The sequence below is a fragment of the Lichenostomus cassidix genome, chromosome 2 (assembly GCF_008360975.1).
Source record: "Lichenostomus cassidix isolate B80296 chromosome 2, HeHo_3.0, whole genome shotgun sequence".
In the NCBI taxonomy this organism is placed as follows: domain Eukaryota; kingdom Metazoa; phylum Chordata; class Aves; order Passeriformes; family Meliphagidae; genus Lichenostomus; species Lichenostomus cassidix.
The window spans coordinates 54,501,567-54,519,299 of NC_139482.1; the positions used below are offsets into that span (position 1 = coordinate 54,501,567).

Genomic DNA, 17,733 nt, shown 5'->3' on the forward strand with positions numbered 1-17,733 from the left:
CCTGGCTTGTATCAGGAATAGTGTGATCATCAGGACCAAGGAAGTTGTGTCTGGTTCTGGGCCCCTCAATTTGGGAAGGATTTTGAAGTAGTGGAATAAGTCCAGAGAAGGGCAACTAAGCTGGTGAAGGGTCTGGAACACAAGTCCTATGGGGAGTGGCTGGGGGAGCAGAGGTTGTTTAGCCTGGGGAAGAGGCTCAGGGGTGACCTCTTCACTCTCTACAACTGCCTGAAAGGAGGTTGTAGCCAGGTGGGTGTCATCTCTTCTCCCAGGCAACAAGAGACAGGATAAGAGGACATAGTCTTACAGCCAGGGGAGGCTTAGTTTGGACATTAGGAAAAAATTCTTCACGGAAAAGATTATTAGATTTTGGAATGGGCTGCCCAGGGAGGTGGTAGAGTCACCATCCCTGGAGGTGTTTGAGGAAAGACTGGATGTGACACTCAGTGCCATGGTCTAGTTGGCAAGGTTGTGTTAGGTCATAGGTTGGACTTGATGATCTCAGAGGTCTTTCCCAACCTAATTGATTCTGTGATTCTGTCTTCCATGCATGTGAAACTTCTAAGATTCTCAATCTGTTTGGAAAACCCTAATATGAAATACCTCTATGAGAAAGGTAAGAAACAGTGGTTGAAGAGCTAACAACAGCAAACAACAGTACCAGCAAGAGAATAATTTCCTTATTTACCTATTTACTCCAGTGGGAGAGCCAACAGAAGAGGCTAGCAGGAATTAAATGTATATATTATGTGAAGAGATCAGTGTAGGTACCTCATTCAGTTTTTCAATGGCCTGAGGGTTAAACCTCCTAATGCAGGATCAGTGGCACGCAAGTATTAACTCAACCTGAACATGTTATCTAACAAAAGTTATTAGTCTTGCATTTGATGCAGAAATGGAGGGTGACATCTTCTTAATTTAATGGGAATCATGTAGAAAGGTATAGTTTGTCAACAGCAGTCTACATTTTGCCTCTAAGTCTAGATGCTGTGAGTGATTTGATGTCTGACAGACTGAAATCGTACTAGTAGAAATGTGGTCAGTTCCTCTCAGCGTGGCTGTAGTAATTGACAGGCTAGTTCTAGTACACAAGTGAGAGTTTCCTCTTTATCCAAAATACTTTATATTTCTAATATATTATGTATATATATAAATATTTTGGTATTTTATAGTTATTCCTTTTATGTATTTATTACAAAGGAACACCCCTCTCCCTGACAACTTCAACAGTGATAAGGCTTTGAAAAGAAAGAGAAGTCTTTCCCATTGTCCTTGCAGTGTAATGAAAGGTGGCAGTAATTCTCTCTTTTTCAATGGGGCAGACAACCACGATCTGTCTTTAGAATGAAGCCACAGTGGAAGAAGAATTGAAGAGGATGTTCTTTAGCTGCTAGGCAAGAAGAGCTACAAAAAGTGTTTGGAAAGCATCTCATCTAGGTTTGGTCTCCTGAACTCTTTACAGCTAAGTCTGTAGGTGGGTTAGATTAGAGAGTTCTGTGGGAACTGACTGAAAAAACTGCAGTATTATCATTAGGACCTGATCTACAGAGTTACCGATCTCCTTATATTGAGCACTTGCCAGAGAAACACGAAGAATGCATGTGAACAATCAGCAAGTCTCACCGCTGCAATGGGAAACCTTTAACACAAGTTCAGTTGAAACCTCTTTACTACTGAGCAGGGACTGACATAAATGTTTGAATAATGATGGGGAGAGGCAGCGGCCTTTGTATTAATGAGATTATGGGATGCCTTCCCGTTTTTAGCATGTTCCTGCTGATGGATGCCAGGGTGAGAGAAGGGGGTGTCATCCCATCCCCACTCAGCAGCGCATCCTCTCCTCACCTGTGGCTAAGAGCAAGCAGGAGGGAGCTGGGGGACAGGTAGAGAAATCTATATCCAAACAAGTGGAGCTCAAAAAAGATGGTCAAATAAGCTTACAGCAACTGTAAGTTGTGAGTGCCTGTGGGAAGTGAAATTGAAGTTACTTGTGCATTGAAACTGTTCTAAAACAGATGGTAAAATTTCAACCACAGCACTACTTCTGTTCAAATGGAAGGAAATGCAAATGGTAAGCAGGGTCTTCAGATTAAGTAAGGCATTGGTAAAAGTAAGGAAAACAATATTGAGTTCAACATGTTCAGTATAGGAACACATTTATCTTTATGTACATATTTCTATACACACACATATATAAATTATCTTTGAAGTGCCATTTTGGGAGGAATAGCCTCCAGGAGGACAACTTTTCTGTTAATGCTTAGTTTTGAAGAACGGAGTCTGTACACAGCTGAATCTTTAAGCAAGGCAGACATGGGGCATTTGTTTTAATTTTATGTTTCTTTCCACAGTCACAACATTATTACATTGGACTTTCTTTTCCTGAGCTCTACTATTAATTAAAAAGTATTGTCAAGAGTGCTGTTTCACTGTTGATTCTCAATTTACAGATAACATTTCTAATTTATAAACTAATCTGGAGACTGAATCCTGCCAAAATGCAGCATTTAATTAATATAGGTAGGTGTACAGTACAAATTAGCCCTATGGCGCAGGTATGGAGCCTCTCTAGCTGATACAAACATCAAGGTTCATGCAGTGAGAACAGGGATATAGAAGTGCTTATTAAGGTATTCCTGGTTTGAATAATTCCTTCACAAAGCATTGGCATATGATTTAATGTATTATTCCGTGTTCTCACCCCTTAGTTTTACCATCATATTAATTTAACCGTACATTATTATGATCCTTTTCTCTGCAGTTGGATGCTTCCCATTGCTTTCGTAAATGGCATGCCAAAATTTTATCAGCTAAAATAGAGAGACAAGCAGTTTCTGTTTCTGTTTGGACTGACAAAATTCCTCTTGGATTAATAGTTGTGAGATGACTTCAGTACTTGAATGTGCAAAAGAAAGAAAAGGATGGAAGTACCATATTCCTAGCCTTTCCCTGGATTCCTTGCAAAGAATGGAGAGCTGACATTTTTATGGACTGACACCATTTTGTATTAATCACTTCTAGTTGAAATAAGTCCTCCCGAGAACACTCTACAATGTGAAAGACAAGTGTTCCATTCACCTCATCTAGTTGCTTTGCTTCCCTCTTCCCTCTGGAGAAGGATGAACCCATTGCTCTCTCCAGCATATCATCCCACATTTCCTTTAACTTCATTGGAGAGCTGCCTGAGCATCGTTTAGTGCTCAGGTAATTAACTGAAAAGCCCCATCCCTTTCTTGCTTCAAAAGGCAGAGATGTGGCTTTGTAGTGCTAATGAAATTGCATGTCATTTGGGGAATTTGCTTAATCATTGCATATTGACTTTCTGCCTAAATCAGATTACTTTTATCCATATTGATTGCACAGTTATAAAATCCTTGTGGAAATCTTTCTATTAAATGCTATAAATCTTCCTGCTAATATGACATAAATGCCCTGATGTTTTCACTTGGTGCTCTAATAAGCAAATCAGTTCTTGCAGATTGATCATACACTTAAGGCTGAAGTTACTGATTAAGTGACTTTCTCTTTTTATTTGATAGTCAGCATTGTGCCACTCAGATTTAAGACTGGAAAATTTTCACTTCTCCATAACCCAGGTCATATTTAGATGAAAGAAGACTTACACTACTACAACCTTTTTACAAACTACTGCGAACAAGAACACTACATAATTATATCAGTAGGCTTCACAGAGCCAATAAAAAACACTTTGGTGACTGGAAACATCATTCCTCCACTGACGTTTTTTTTCACCACCAAATACCGTAGTTATTACTTCTCTATTTAATCTGTCCCAGAAAATTCTTATGCTAATGTCTGCTTTCTGACATCACAGTCAACATCAAAAGTGGCAGTTTCTAAACAGCAACATATACATGTTGCACCAGAGCACTTGCTCTGAGTGTGATGCTCAAAAGCAATGATTGTGATCAATTTTCTTCCTGATGATGATGCTCCCTTGCAGAAACAGGCTGTGCTTTTGAAAGAGCCACATGGATATCCTGAAACAGCTTACTACAAAATTCTCTTGTCACTGAATACAAACCCTGGGGCAAACCCTTTGCAGAAAAAGGATTACTCTTTCACCAAGAGCTTCCTTCACTAAAAGATTAGGCCTGCAAGAGTATTTTTCCATGTCAGCTTTCCAAGAGCCTCAACCTGCAGCACCTTCCCTGGAGATCACTGGTGTCATCAGAAGCAAACTCCCCATTAACCATTGGGTGCATATACAAGAAGTACTGGACCTGGGTGCAAATCTCCAGTGGCCTGCCAGAAGAAGCAGTTCCTGCTGTATCAGAGCTCCTAGCCCCTCTGTTCTTGTGTTTCCCAGGACTTACTCTGCTTCTCCTGATGCACCTTCTTATGGATGAGGGGTGGACATGGAATTAAGTAGCCAAAGCCAAGGCTACCAACACATGAAAGTCACAACTTCCTGTGAGAAACTACTTCTCCTCTGAGATTCTGGGCTTGATCCTCGAGAAGGATCTAAACATATAAATCTTGAGCACTTTAAAAAAAGGATGGGCTTTGCAGGCCCAAGTGTTTTCTAGCACATAACTCCCCTCCCCTTCTCATACAAAAGTGATGATCACCCTTGTCTTATCCTCTGGAGTAGACTGTTGTCTTGCCTTTGCTCTTGCTCATCTGTTAGTGCATGTTTGACTGATTATTTTTGCTTTCAGATGGTCAAACTTTTAAAGTATTAGAACAATTATTTTCAGCTTTTACTTAGCCACGAAGATTGCCACTTCTTTTTCAGACCTGACTTCTGCTGGAGAACACTGGTCTGACTTTTTTCCCCGAAGTACTTTCATTTCTCCTGCCCTGAAAAAAGACACCGCTTCTCCTCATGTCTTCCTTTTTCCCAACAAGATCTCCCGTGCGTTTCAGCATGATGCAAATCAGGTCTTTCTTCTGTCATTCACAAAGCGTTCTTCTCGGCGTGCCAAATTCAAGCAGGGCTGATAGCCTCAAACTAATGGAAGGCAGCACTGATTCCTCCGTGCCTTTCTGCCCGAAGCTTTGTGATTCCCCTCTTCCCCCTCCAGGCACCGACCGGGGGAGGAGGGCAGGGCTGCGCGAGAACGGGAGTAGGTGGAAAAATGATAGAAATTCACAGCTGGCGGGCAGTTTCGTGGAAGACAGGGACACCGAGGGGTGGCTGCGGGTCCGCGCGGGACACGCGCGGGTGGTGTGGCGGGAGTAGCCGGGCGGCAGAGCCGAGGACGGCAGAGCCGAGGACGGCAGAGCCGAGGACGGCAGAGCCGAGGACGGCAGAGCCGAGGACGGCAGAGCCGAGGACGGCAGAGCCGAGGACGGCAGAGCCGAGGACGGCGCCTTTCGGGGCCGATGGGCGCCGGGGCCGGGCGCGGCACGGCGAGTGCCTCGCGGGCCGCCAGGGGGCGCCGGCGCGGCGGGCGGGCAGGGCGGAGAGGTGCGCGGTGCCGGCGCGGAGCGCGGCGGGGCCGGGCCGAGACGCGACGCAGGGCGGGCACAAAAGCGCCGCGCCCGGCCGCGCCACCTTGGAGTCGGCGCCGGGGGCAGCGTGGGCTAGGCGGGCCGGGGTTTAGCGCTCAGCGGCGTCGGTACGAGCAGCTGCTTGGGGACTCGCAGGATGCCGGAGGTGCGGCAGCGCCGAGCGCGGCTGCTGTGGGCGCTGCTGTGGGTGGCCCTGGCGCGCTCCTACAACGTGGACGTGGGTCGCCCCATGATTTTCCGGGGTCCCAACGGCTCCTTCTTCGGGTACTCGGTGCTGCAGCACTACCACGATAGCACGCGATGGTGAGTAGCGCGGCCCTTGCGTGCCCGGGGTTGGCGAGGGTGCGAGTGGCGGCGGGGATGAGGCCGAGCGATCGCTGCCGGGATATCCATCCCTCCCGGCAGCCGCATCTGCCGCAGTTGGGCAGCGGGACCCGAGCTCCCTCGCCAGAGCAGCGAAGAGGCGCCTCCGCCCTGGCTGCGGGGGCTCTCCCCGCGCTCGGTCCCCCTCTTCGTGTGGGTGCGGTGGAGTCAGAGCAGGGGGCTCCACGCTAGGAGGTGTTTTAACACGGGACTCTCCTTTCCGGGCTGGCAGGCGTCCCTCGACATCGGGACCTAGCTGTCCTCAAGCGCCAGCCGGCCCGCGGCCGATGTCTCGAGGCTGTGCGCGGTTCCCCTTCCTCGCGGGAAATATTTAGCAGCTCATCGTCTTGACTGGGTACGAAAAAGCGCACGGAATACGAGAGATGATGGGTTTTGCCGTGTTAATGGGAAACGTTTCTAACAGCAGTAACTTCCAGCGGGAGCAGGGCGCTCAGCTGAACTCCCCGCACTCTGCCTGGCGGGAGACAAAATTCCTTCGGAGGCTGAAGAGACGCTTCCAAATCGTAGAGGAAACGTCTGTGTAACTTAAAAAAAATTTTTAAAAGACCGATGATAGAAAGTTTATCTACATCCAAAAATTTGTGAAAGTGCCAAGCTTCTTGTTTTCCTGTTGATTATAAAGAGCGTTGAACCCTAGTCTGTCTCTAGTGTGGGTTAGAGGTTCTTTGTTAGAATTAAAAGTGATTTCTCTTAATTAGACCTAGTTGATGTAATCCGGTGCACTTCTAATGTGAGTAGGAGCCACTGCTGCCAGTAAGTGTCCACAAAGCATGTCTTTATCTTTTTATACTTAGATACTCAGCTATTGATGTTGGAACTTTGGTGCACTGTGGTATAAGTAAATGAATTAATTCTGGCATACAGTTCTTTAAAAATGAATTTCTTTCACACCCTTTAGTTCACAAGCAGCTCTATGCTCTGTCTTTCTCCATAGTGGCTTTCATAGAGCATTCATTTTTAAGGACTTAAAAGAAGATTTCATAGAGGAAAAGCACCCTGGGAGAAGAAAAGCTCTCAGTTTAAGGCAGTGCTTAACTTAGGTCAGGAACCAATGCAGGATGCAAAAGCTGAAAGGAAATTGTATTCAATACAAGTTGTTGGGGATTCGCAGTGGTGTGAATGAAATGCTGATCTAGTGCAGTATGGTGGATGAAGGTGGTAGAATTTGTTACTTCTTGTGTAAGTATTTGTCATTCAGGTTGATAAAATGGATTATCTTCAGATAGCACCTGCTGGTGTAATCTTTTTGGAAGGCAAGGTAGACTAGGGAGGAGTCTCAGATATCGCCCCTTTGTTTAGAAACATGCTGCACTTTTAGTGTTGGGCATCTGTCTGAAGGTAGGGATCTGTTGGAAGTCTGGTGCTCAAAATTGAAATCTCCAGTTATGTAAACTCAATTTTTTTTAAATGGAGCTGATTCATGGTGCCTTGGCTGTGGCACCCAGAAGAAAATAACCAAACCAACAAACATCTAAGATCATAAAATGTTTTTAAGTAAAGAAGTTAGGCCTAATACCCAGAAGGGTTAATGGCAGCTTAACATGGTCAGCATCAGCCCTGTCAGAAATCATGAAGGTGGGATTGTCACCACTGTTGGGAAAGCAAATCTTTTCATTGTGGGACCAGGGAGTTGGCTTTCATGGGTACTTCAAAATCCTGTTCCCAACAGACAATTGGATAACAACTTTGGGTGATAAGTATTTTTAAACTCTCGATTCCAGTTTGCTATGTGCAGTTGTGCTCTTAGTGTGTGCATGAATCCTAAAGGTCTATAATGAATCAATGAATCCCTCTTAAAAGTATATGCAGCCTTCTTTCAGTTTTCTGAAGAAGGTTCTCTTAAAAGTCAGGGTTATTGTTTGGTTTTGTGTGTCAGGTTTTTATTCTTTCTTCTTGTGACTTTTACATACACAAGGAAAAGCTATGATTTCAGTTTTCTCATGTCCATTTGGTCTGTACACTGCAATGGGAAGTACTTGATTTAATTTTAGACAGTGATATTTTGGGCATTCAAAGCTTGCCTGGTGAGCTTAGCACTACGTGAGCCTGCGGAAATGTGATTGATTATAACTGAGGCTGGTAGGGCTCCTGCCCATCTCAACTTGTTTAATATGTTATTATGCTCTCAGGCATTTGAAAGTGTTTAGGGAATTCTTGCTCTTTATTGCTTGAGGGCCTGATACTCACCTACTACTGATCATGAGCACTGTGTTGTTTTCGGTAGCTGTGTCTATGTTCATGTACTGGTGTGTGCAAACATACTTGTGTGTGTGTGTGTATGTGTACATATATATATATATATGTATATCTAGCCATGTCTTCATATTAAGATCATATCTCTCATAGTGATATCTTCTGTGTTTCAACTGTTTTCCAAGACCACAGAGGCACCTGTCTTTATTGCCTACCTTAGGCCTGCAGGTTTCCAGTAAACTGGTTCAGGGTTTGGTGATTATTTAGGACTTACATGAGTCAAATATTCATGTAGAATGAAAAAAAGGGTGGTGGGAATATTTTGTATGAAATCTTGCGTCAGATAAATGTGAATAGTCAGGCTGCTGCACACAGAAATTATAGTGGAATATGGGTGTTCAGTCACCACTACAATAGTGGAACAAGTCAGTGCCTTTGAAGTTTTCTGCAATAGTTGATTGCAATTATGGTTCTATTGAGCTGGTTTTGCACATTTTTTTGTCTCAAGAAAGGTTTCTCATCACAGATGTACTGAGGTTATCGTATTTCTGACTATGTCTCTTTTTCCATCCTTAAGTGATGTCAAGGTTTGACCCTGGCCAAACACCAGGCACCCATGACAGCTGGTCACTTGCTTTGTCCTGCCACAGCTGGGCAGAGGAGAGGAAAAAAGAGAATTTAATGAAGTGGTCATGAGTTGAGATAAGGACCGGAAGGAAACACTCCAAGGGCAAAACAGGCTCAACTTAAAGTTACAAAGTAAATTTATTACTAACGGCGACAGAGGAGGATAATGAGAAGTAAAATAAACCCTTAAAGACACTGTTCTTCCCCCCAACCCCTCCCTCCTTCCCACCGACAACACAGGGAACAGGGCTTGGGGGTTTGGGTCAGTTCATCACTGGGATCTTCTTCCACTGCTCAGGGAGACAAGTCCTTCTCCTGCTGCGCTGTAGGGTCCCTCCTTTGAGAGACAGCTCTCCATGAGCCTCTGACATGGGTCCATCTCACAAGCTGCAGTTCTCCCAAAACCACTACAATGTGAGCCCCCACGGGCAGACAGTCCTCCCAAAACTGCTGCGACATGGGTCCCTCATCCACGGGGTGCAGTCCTTCAAGCACAGGCTGCTCCAGCCTGGAAGCAGGGACCCCCTCTCTCCACTGGGTCTCTCACTGGAGCACAGCCTCCTCCAGGCATCCACCTATTCCACCGTGGGCACCTCCCCTACAGGCTGCAAGTGGATCTCTGCATCCCTGTGGACCCCATGGGCTGCAGGGGGACAACCTGCTTCACCATGGTCTTCACCACAGCCTGCAGAGGAAATTTGGCTCCAGTGCCTGGAACACCTCCTCCCCCACCTTCTCCACTGACCTTGGTGTCTCCATGTTGTTATGTCTCACATATTCTCACCTCCTCCTCCTTCTCTGGCCAGGAAAAAAACACGTGCTCACATTGTTTTGATTTCTTCTTAAATACATTTTTACAGAGGCATAACCAACATCTCTGATTGGTCCAGCCTTGGCCAGTGGCATGTCCATCACCGTCAGAGCCATCAGAGATTGGTTCTGCTGGACATGGTGGAAGCCTCCAGCATCTTGTCACAAAAGCGATCTTTGTGGCCCCCCCCGCTACCAAAAACCAGGCCAAGGAAAACAAATACAAGTGGGTTTTATGGCTGTAAATCTTGATAGGTTTACTGAGTTACCCATCATTGCCCTTTTCAAGAAACCAGGTGGCTGGTTGAATTTTGGGCAGGGACAAGCTGAAGTCCTTCTCTCTGGATATAATTTTGAAACTTGGAGTAAAGACTGAAAAAACAACCGAGAAATCACCACAGACAGTTAAAAAAGAAAAAAGTAACAATTTTGCCCCAAGCAAAAGTGTTAATAATTTGAAATCTCTGATTATTCTCTTTTAAAATGAATAAGATATTACTTTATTCTCCCTCCTACTCCCTCCTTATGCCCACTTCTTGCTGACACCCTCAAATCTCTCAGCAAGTCCAGGGTGACCGCTTTATTTTGTCTGGCAAAATGATCTGGCATGAGAAAGTAATGAAGTCAGTTTAGTTGCATGGTGTCCTGCTGTGAGTTTTACAATAAAGAATGCATCTGGTTTCTGTGCTGTTGCGTCATTCCTTCAGCCCTGCTCTTCACTGGTTTACACTGCTGCTGAAATAATGAGGGCTTATCTGCGTCTTGGGCTGATGGATATGTGTTGTTAGCATGCCATGTACTTATGTGCAACCAGAAGGAAGGCGATTCCAAAATCGGCTGGAATAAACTTTCTAGTGCAGTTTGAAGCATTAGAAAGTAGGCATTCTTTATCTGTGTGGTACACACAGCAGATCTCTCCTTGTTCTGCATGTGTCATGATACTTTACAAGAAGGTATTTATCATAATCATACTTATTCATTAAAATGTGTTTCTTGTGTAATACATAAACATCACTGTCCTAGAACTGTTTTGCATGCATCCGGCTCCTTCTGAAAGTCCTTTTATGGTTCTGGAGATTTATTAAGAGGGGTCTCTGGTGGTCATATGCACTGAATGGTTCAATATTAACGATGACCTTTCCTAGAACCTTTTCTTTGGGCATGTGCTGTGTTTCTTCTTGTTACATAACTTGCCAAAAACCCAATGTAGGCCTCTGTTTATCCACTGTTTCCAGTCACGTTTATTATCCTGTCTGCATGCCTTTATATCCTTTTTTATTTTTTTTGCTTTTTTTGCCAGCTTAGTCTTTAAGCTCTATTCAGGAACTTCAGGGGAGCTAAAAATTTTTTTCTGTTCTTTATCAAAGGTGTGGGAACAGACTGACCCATTGGAGACTGGGTGTTGTGTTGCATAATCTAAGCAGTGGTGATGTAGATCCTGCCATGGAATTTCAAGGAACCTGAGCTTGCTGTGATTGGTCATGGATCATCCAGCCCTGCCGTTTCTTGCTCTGCATGTTATGGATGAAACAAGGGGTTTTATTTCAAGTAACTGGAAGTTTTTTTGCAAGTAACAGAGACCTTTCTAAAGGGAGGAAGCTCAACTGACATATGATGGTAGGGCACCCTTCTCTAGTATTACTTTTGAATTGAGCTGTGATATGTGAGGATATTTAAAGATATTTTCCCCCTGCCACTTAACATTGCAGTGAGGTGAGGTACCTACAGTCCTCAGTCTTTAAACTGTGATTGTGTAATCACTGCTGACGTGCTGTAGGCTGATTCTTAATGTGCTTGGCATCTTTCCAGCCACCGGTCAGCTCTGCACTTTTGCACACTGTTCTTTCTGTTCAATGCAACACTTATTTTCCAAACCCATATGTCCTGAGGGTCAGTCACTAGAGAAGTGATCGTTACTGTTCTTGAAGAAGTAATTTTAAGGAGGTGTGAATTCCCCTGTGGCCAAGAAAGCTTGTCATCCTTTAAAATTGGCTGCTGCAACTCCATCAGTGGGGTGGTTTCCAGCCATGCAGCTGCATAATTTTCTCAATACAGATGAAGATGCTTATCCTTGATTGTGTAAGTATGAATGCAAGAAGAGAAAGTTAAGTGGCCTTTCTGCTTACTGCTCCCTAGTTTGGTTTAGACCCCAATACTTTTTTCACAGAGCCAGTAGGATGAAGCTGTTGCTTACAGTTTTCTTGTGCACCAAGAAAAAGTGACCTTAAATGGCCCCAAACTCCACTTCTCTTGTTCTTGGCTCTCTTCCTTTCTTCATGGAAAGTAACCTCTTTCTCTTGATGGGGTTTCCCCTTCAAGGTATCTTCTTGCAGCTACTCACTAGTATTCTAGGGGCTTCCCACAGAATAACAGGGTTGTGTTGAGAACCTGCATTCATCTCTGAACCTGCAATAATCTCTGCAGAGAGCGTTACTTGCATAGTAAGTCTTCTGGCAAAAGGCAAGAGAACTGCTGGTGCTTGCTTACTGACAGCCCAAGTAGTTGTATAGTAGCATTGGAAATCTCTGCTGCAAAAATCAGTCATTTTAAACAAGAGCTGGTTAAACTATTTGGGATATGTTGGAAAGTTTTCCTTCTGCTGGCTGTATTTATATCTTCTGTGTTTATGCCAGGCAAGACTCCACAGCACTGAAATGAGAGAAGACTGTATTAGGCTCTAAGGCCTTTGAAATGTATTTCTGATTTGATATGGTAGCACAGGAAAACACTTTCTCCGATTGAAGTGCTGTTTCATACACATTGCAAAAGATTTCAAAGGTGTTTTAAATATGTAGAGGAGATACAAGACATGTGTTTGTTTTGCTCCAGGAGTCCCAAAGTATTTAGATGGAAATGAGTCTTCTATCCAGGTCTACTGAAAAGTCTCATGGTAGTTAAACAGGTGACTTTCTTACAACAGTTAAGCCATTACATGCAGAAGCTAGTGAAAGAGTAAGCAAGTCTTTTGTTGATGAAGGAAGTATTCCAGTCTCAAACCTTTGAATAAAATTAAAGTGATTGATATGTGACAAATACCAAGCAAAAAGCATGTGAACGAACAGAAAACCACCAATTTCCCTGAAGGTAACCATCGTAGGGCATGGGTGAGCATGGATCATGCCAGATGGAACAGGAGCTCTGCAAAGGTTTCAACTGCTGGGTTCTATGTGCAAGAGTGAAAGAATGAGACAAGATCCCGAGATGACATAGTGTGTGATGTACATGAGATACCAAATCTGAATGCATGGACATTCAGGATAATCCAAAATAGATTTGCCTTTGGTACACGTCACTGGCTGCTTCCTTCTGCTCAGTCCACATGAAGAAATGGCAATGGACATTTTCTTTTTGACGGGTGTAATTGCTCAAGAAAGCAATATTATCTGTACCAGTAGCCTACTCAAATTGTTAATTATCAATTTTTCCCATTTGGCTCTTTAAAGAGAGATGAAAAGTCTTTGTAATTGTCATGGTTTGACCCTGGCCAAATGCCAGGCACTTACAATATCTGCTTTCTCCACTCTCCCCTGCCATAGCTGAGCAGAGGAGAGGGAAGAAAAAAAAGTTAACACATACACACTGGGCTCATGAGCTGAGATAAGGAACCAGGAGAGGATGCACTGAAGCAAAACAGACTGAAAACTTAAAGTTGCAAAGTGATTTATTGCTAACCTAACCGTAAACAGAGGAGGCAAATGAGAAGTAAAAATAAACTCTTAAGACACTGTTTCTTCGCTCATCCCCCTCCCTCTTAAGACACTTTCTCCACTCACCCCCCTCCCTCCTTCCCACCAACAGCATGGGGGAGGGGGGCAGGGTATGGGCGTTTTTGGTCAGTCCATCACCAAGATTTCGAAGATCTTCGGCTGCTCAGGGAGAGGAGTCCTCTGTGTAGCCATGGGTCCCTCCCACGAGAGACAGTCCTCTGTGAACTTCCTTTGGCATGGATCCAAATGTCATGAGCAGCAGCCCGCCCGAATCTGCTGCAACATGAGTCCCTCATCCACAGGGTGCAGACCTCCAAGGTGAGGCCAGGCTGTTTCTGTCTCAGGAGCAAGGCCTTTCCCTCCACTGGGAGTCCCACCAGATCATAGCTTCCTCCAGGCATCCACCTGCTCTGGCATGGGCACCTCCCCACAGACTGTGGGTGGAACTCTGTACCTGCTGTGGACCCTATGGGCTGCAGAGGGACAGCCTGCTTCACCATGGTCGGCAGAGGATTCTTGGGTCCAGTGCCTGAAGCACCTCCTCCCCCACCTTCTCCACTGACCTTGGTGTCTCCATGTTGTTTTCCCTCACATATTCTCACCACCTCCTCCTCCTCTGGCTAAAAAGAAGTGCGTGCTCACATTGTTTTGATTTCTTCTTAAATATGTTATCACAGAGGTGTAACTAACATCTCTAATTGGCCCAGACTTGGCCAGCAGCATGTCCATCACTCTCAGAGCCATCACAGATTGGCTCTGCTGGAGATGGTGAAAAACTTCCAGAACATTCACACAAAATACACAGGAGCCATCTTTGTGTCCCCACTCCACCCACTAGCAAAAACTGGGCTAAGCAAAACCAACACATGAACACAGGGGTGCGTTTTCTCCCAGCCCTTCAGCCACTTCTTCAGGCCTACCACAACAGCTTTTCAAGGGTTTAAATTTCTCTTTGATGCTAAAGATACCTTGCTGATGCTATGGACTAAGAAAAACTGTCGGTGATTGATACGGGTACGGAGCCTGGTTCATGCAAAGTCCGATTTATTGTACAAAGCACGTCTCTTTATACTATTACAAACTGTAGTTTAGCCGTTTCTAGATGTCTTGGTTTGAAAGACAGGTGTCTCCCAAAAGAGGTTGAAAACCCCCCCTTAGAACAGAGAATGTGATTTTTCTTTTTTCCCTCCCTCCGAATTATTTATTTTGTAAATCAAGGGCTGTCAGGCAAGAGTATGGGAAAAAAGGAATATCAGTTTTTTACTAGTATCTATAAACAAACAATAACAATAGCAACCACAACTAGAACCAGCAAACCAATAGCAGGTAACTTGGGAGCTGCCAAGCCTTTTCCCGTGTGGTGTAATCACGGTTGCAAGCAGCAGGGGCGCTGTTGAGCTCCCGGCTGGGCAGGGCAGGTGCGATGACTCCCGAGCGGCTGCAGGTGGCGCTGTGGCGCAGGGTCAGGTCAGCCCCAGGCAGCTGGATGATGGCGGACAGGCTGAAGAGCAGGCAGCCAGGCAGCTCAGAGCGGCAGAAAGCAGGAAGACAGGAAGACACTGGCTCCCTCCCGGCTAGCAGCGAGGTAGCAAAGATTTCTGGAGTCACAGCAGACGCCGCGGTCTCGTGCGGCAAAGGGCAGGGGCAGGCAGCAGAGGCAGCCGGACTCTCCCGGCAGCAGCTGCGGGAAAACGCAGCCCGGGGAAACGCACCCTTCCCAGTGGGAAGAAAAGTTGAATCAAAGCTCACCCAGCCAGGAGAGAAGAGAAACAGGGCACAGTTGGATTTCCTCTGGTAGCAGCTGGAAAGCAAAGAGCCAGCAGCCTCTACCCTCAGCGTCCGAACCACGAGAGCGCCTTCCCAGGGCCGGCTCTTCCCTTACCGTGCCCTGCCCAAACCTAGCTTTTGTCTTTTACAAAAGACCTGATCGCTCTGAACATCGGACTATTTGTTGCTTAGTAACAGGAATGGGAAGAAATTCTCAACCCCCGACACTAGAACTTTGGTTTCCAGGGTTACGTTTTACTTTTCTTAAGGGCTAATGGTTACTGTCATCTTGCTTAACCTCTTCTATAAACTACTTATGCATAAGGTATACACAAACTTGTCTTACTCTTTGTCTCAGCCCCTGGTAGGGGCGATTCAGCTTATCTCTCTTAATGTTTCACATTAACTGATAACAAAAGACCTCTGTAGCTGCCGGACCCCGCAGGTCCACCCTGAACTCCCACACAAAATTAACACAGTAATGTATTGGTTTGAAAACAAACCAGTGGGAGATCACAAGTCAAGATTGAAATTAAAGATAAGTGAAACAATACAAGGAAAAGCACTGACAAAGTCAGATACAACCTAACACCCTGTTAGGGTGGTAGTAGCAGTCCGACTGAAGTAGTCCAGTTGAAGGGGTGATCCTGTGAAGGTCTAGTCTCCAGCTGAAGATCCAGTGGTAGCTCTCGTCCTCTGGGAACCCAGTAGACAGGGCTAGCTCAGGCAGTTCCAGGGCCAGGTTATATCCAGGTGGGAACACCTGGCTCCTCCCTCCTGGGCAGAGCATCCCACAATGGGATGAGATAAGTCCATGAGTCACACGGTGGGTCCCTGATGGCCCATTGCCTGTCATGCGGGGTGGGTCATTAGCAGGTGATAGCAGCTAACGGCCCACAGCTGGTGGTAATAGAATACTTAACTACATCTATATTGCAACCTAGGACAAGTAACTTAGGGTCTGTCGTCTCTGTCTTTCATGTTGCAACCCAAGGTATCTTGCGCACTAGTTGCTAAATCATTCTTTTCTTAGGTTAGAGCAAAACTTCTTTTAAACTGGAGATTAGTGGACCTACGTTATCTTATTTTTATAACAGGTCATAGAAATATGGTCTTCCCTTTTGCAATTTGAACCTGTAACTCTTTAAGGTAGTGATATTTATTTTTGTTAGGGCTTGTGAATGTCAGTAAGTGGACGTTACACATTCATCACCTGTGTAAATGAAATGACTGGCATTTGATTTTGTATCTGCTGCCTGCCTAGTGGGATTTCCATTTAGATCTATTATTTCAAGCTCCTTTGCACTTGCTCCCCAAGTGTGCAGCCTTTGTAGATTTTAGCAATTTAAGTATTTTGGACATTAATTCTTCTCACTTGTGAAAACATGAGGTATGTTGTAGAGTGCAACAGTGCAATTCCATCAGAATTCTTCAAATGATACAGCTTAGCCCATAAAACTTCAGAGAAAATGGTCACTTAACATTGGAGTTTCTCAGCTTTTAGTAAATGTATCAAGTACTACAGAACAGTTTTGTTGCATCCAGCATCCAGGGGAGTGTGTCAAGAGTGGAGATGTGCTGCTGTTGTGTATAGATGAGGCTCTGATGCAGGAGAAGCTCTTCCAGATGACTCAGGCTGACCGTGGACAGGTGCACACCGTATGCCTTGGGTCTCCCTGTGTGTACTGGAATGGTGATGATGGGTGGTGGTTGGTACGGAACCTTGGAGGGTGAAGGAAAAGTTGTTTACATAGGGAAAGTGTTATAAATGAAGTCACAGAGTTGGCTTTCTTAAAGGTTTGTGAGGTTTTCGGTGTAGTTACTTGTTAATATGTTATGTCTAATTTTTAAGTGTTGCAGTTAAGACAGAAAAGGGCGGGGCAAGCAGCCAATCTCTCAGAAGACAACAAGCCAATCGAAGCACCTGAAGGGGGCGGGGTTAGGGGTTATAAAAACTGCCTCCACTGGCCTGAGAGTGTGCCTCTGGCTACCCCACATCGGTGGCTAAGCACCCAGCGCTGCACTGCTCTTTGTGTAACGGCAGACAGCCACCCTAAGCCTTGTATCATTATTTGTACTCTGAAAATCCCAAAGGACATCGCAGGAGAGGTGCCCTGCCGTTCTTTTCAGCGGCTCTGAGGATATCCTTCAGAATCACCGACCATTGCTGGCTAAATTCCCGAAGAACGAGAAGAGGCTTCACAAAGTGAACTCAAACAACGGCCGCAGGTTTAGGAAAGGGTACCCGGGCTCCTCCCGTGTGGAGTGTGTGGCCCACGATTCATGCATGAACCCGCTGGAGAACAGGTGCTGTAAGTAACTGGTGGGGGGCAGTTGAGAGCGACTGTGTGAAAGTGTGACTGTGTGTAACGGGGACTGATGGTTAGATCCCCGAAGTGAGTGTGCAAAGGGGGAGAGATTGTAAAAGGTGTGATTGAGCTCTCGGGGAATCTCTGGGTATTGGCAGGGTGAGGTGGGATACCGCTTAGGAGTGTCCGGGGTCCAGAGAGTAATTGTGCTCTCTCCAGGCAACCTGTGTAGACGGGGCTCAGGTAGTCCTTACCAAGATCCACGGACATCTGACACGGGGGAGCCAGGGTTTTGCCGGGCAGCCACCGGGAAACCTTTTGGGATACCGTTGAGTGTCTGGGGTCTAGAGAGTAATTGGGGTGCTCTCTCCAGGTGACCTGTGTAGGCGGGGCTCAGGTATCTATGTGTGTGATTAAATAGAGGGATCCCAGGTTTATTTCGAAAGAGTGTGTGTGTG

At 45.4% G+C, this 17,733-nt stretch overlaps 1 protein-coding gene across 7 annotated transcripts in view; it reads left to right on the top strand.

Moving 5' to 3' along the window:
- Positions 1–5,480: 5,480 nt before the first annotated feature.
- Positions 5,481–17,733, top strand: part of ITGA9 (integrin subunit alpha 9) — a 277,433-nt gene continuing 265,180 nt past the window's right edge. For 3 of the 7 annotated variants that reach the window (XM_085051662.1, XM_085051664.1, XM_085051661.1), the window contains exon 1: positions 5,482–5,781. In XM_085051662.1, coding sequence (XP_084907788.1) covers positions 5,615–5,781 — 167 coding nt within the window. In that variant the 5' untranslated portion in view covers positions 5,482–5,614. Of the gene's footprint in view, positions 5,782–17,733 lie in introns of all 7 variants that reach the window. The other 4 variants (XR_014849888.1, XM_085051660.1, XM_085051663.1 and 1 more) reach the window with 2 other exon arrangements.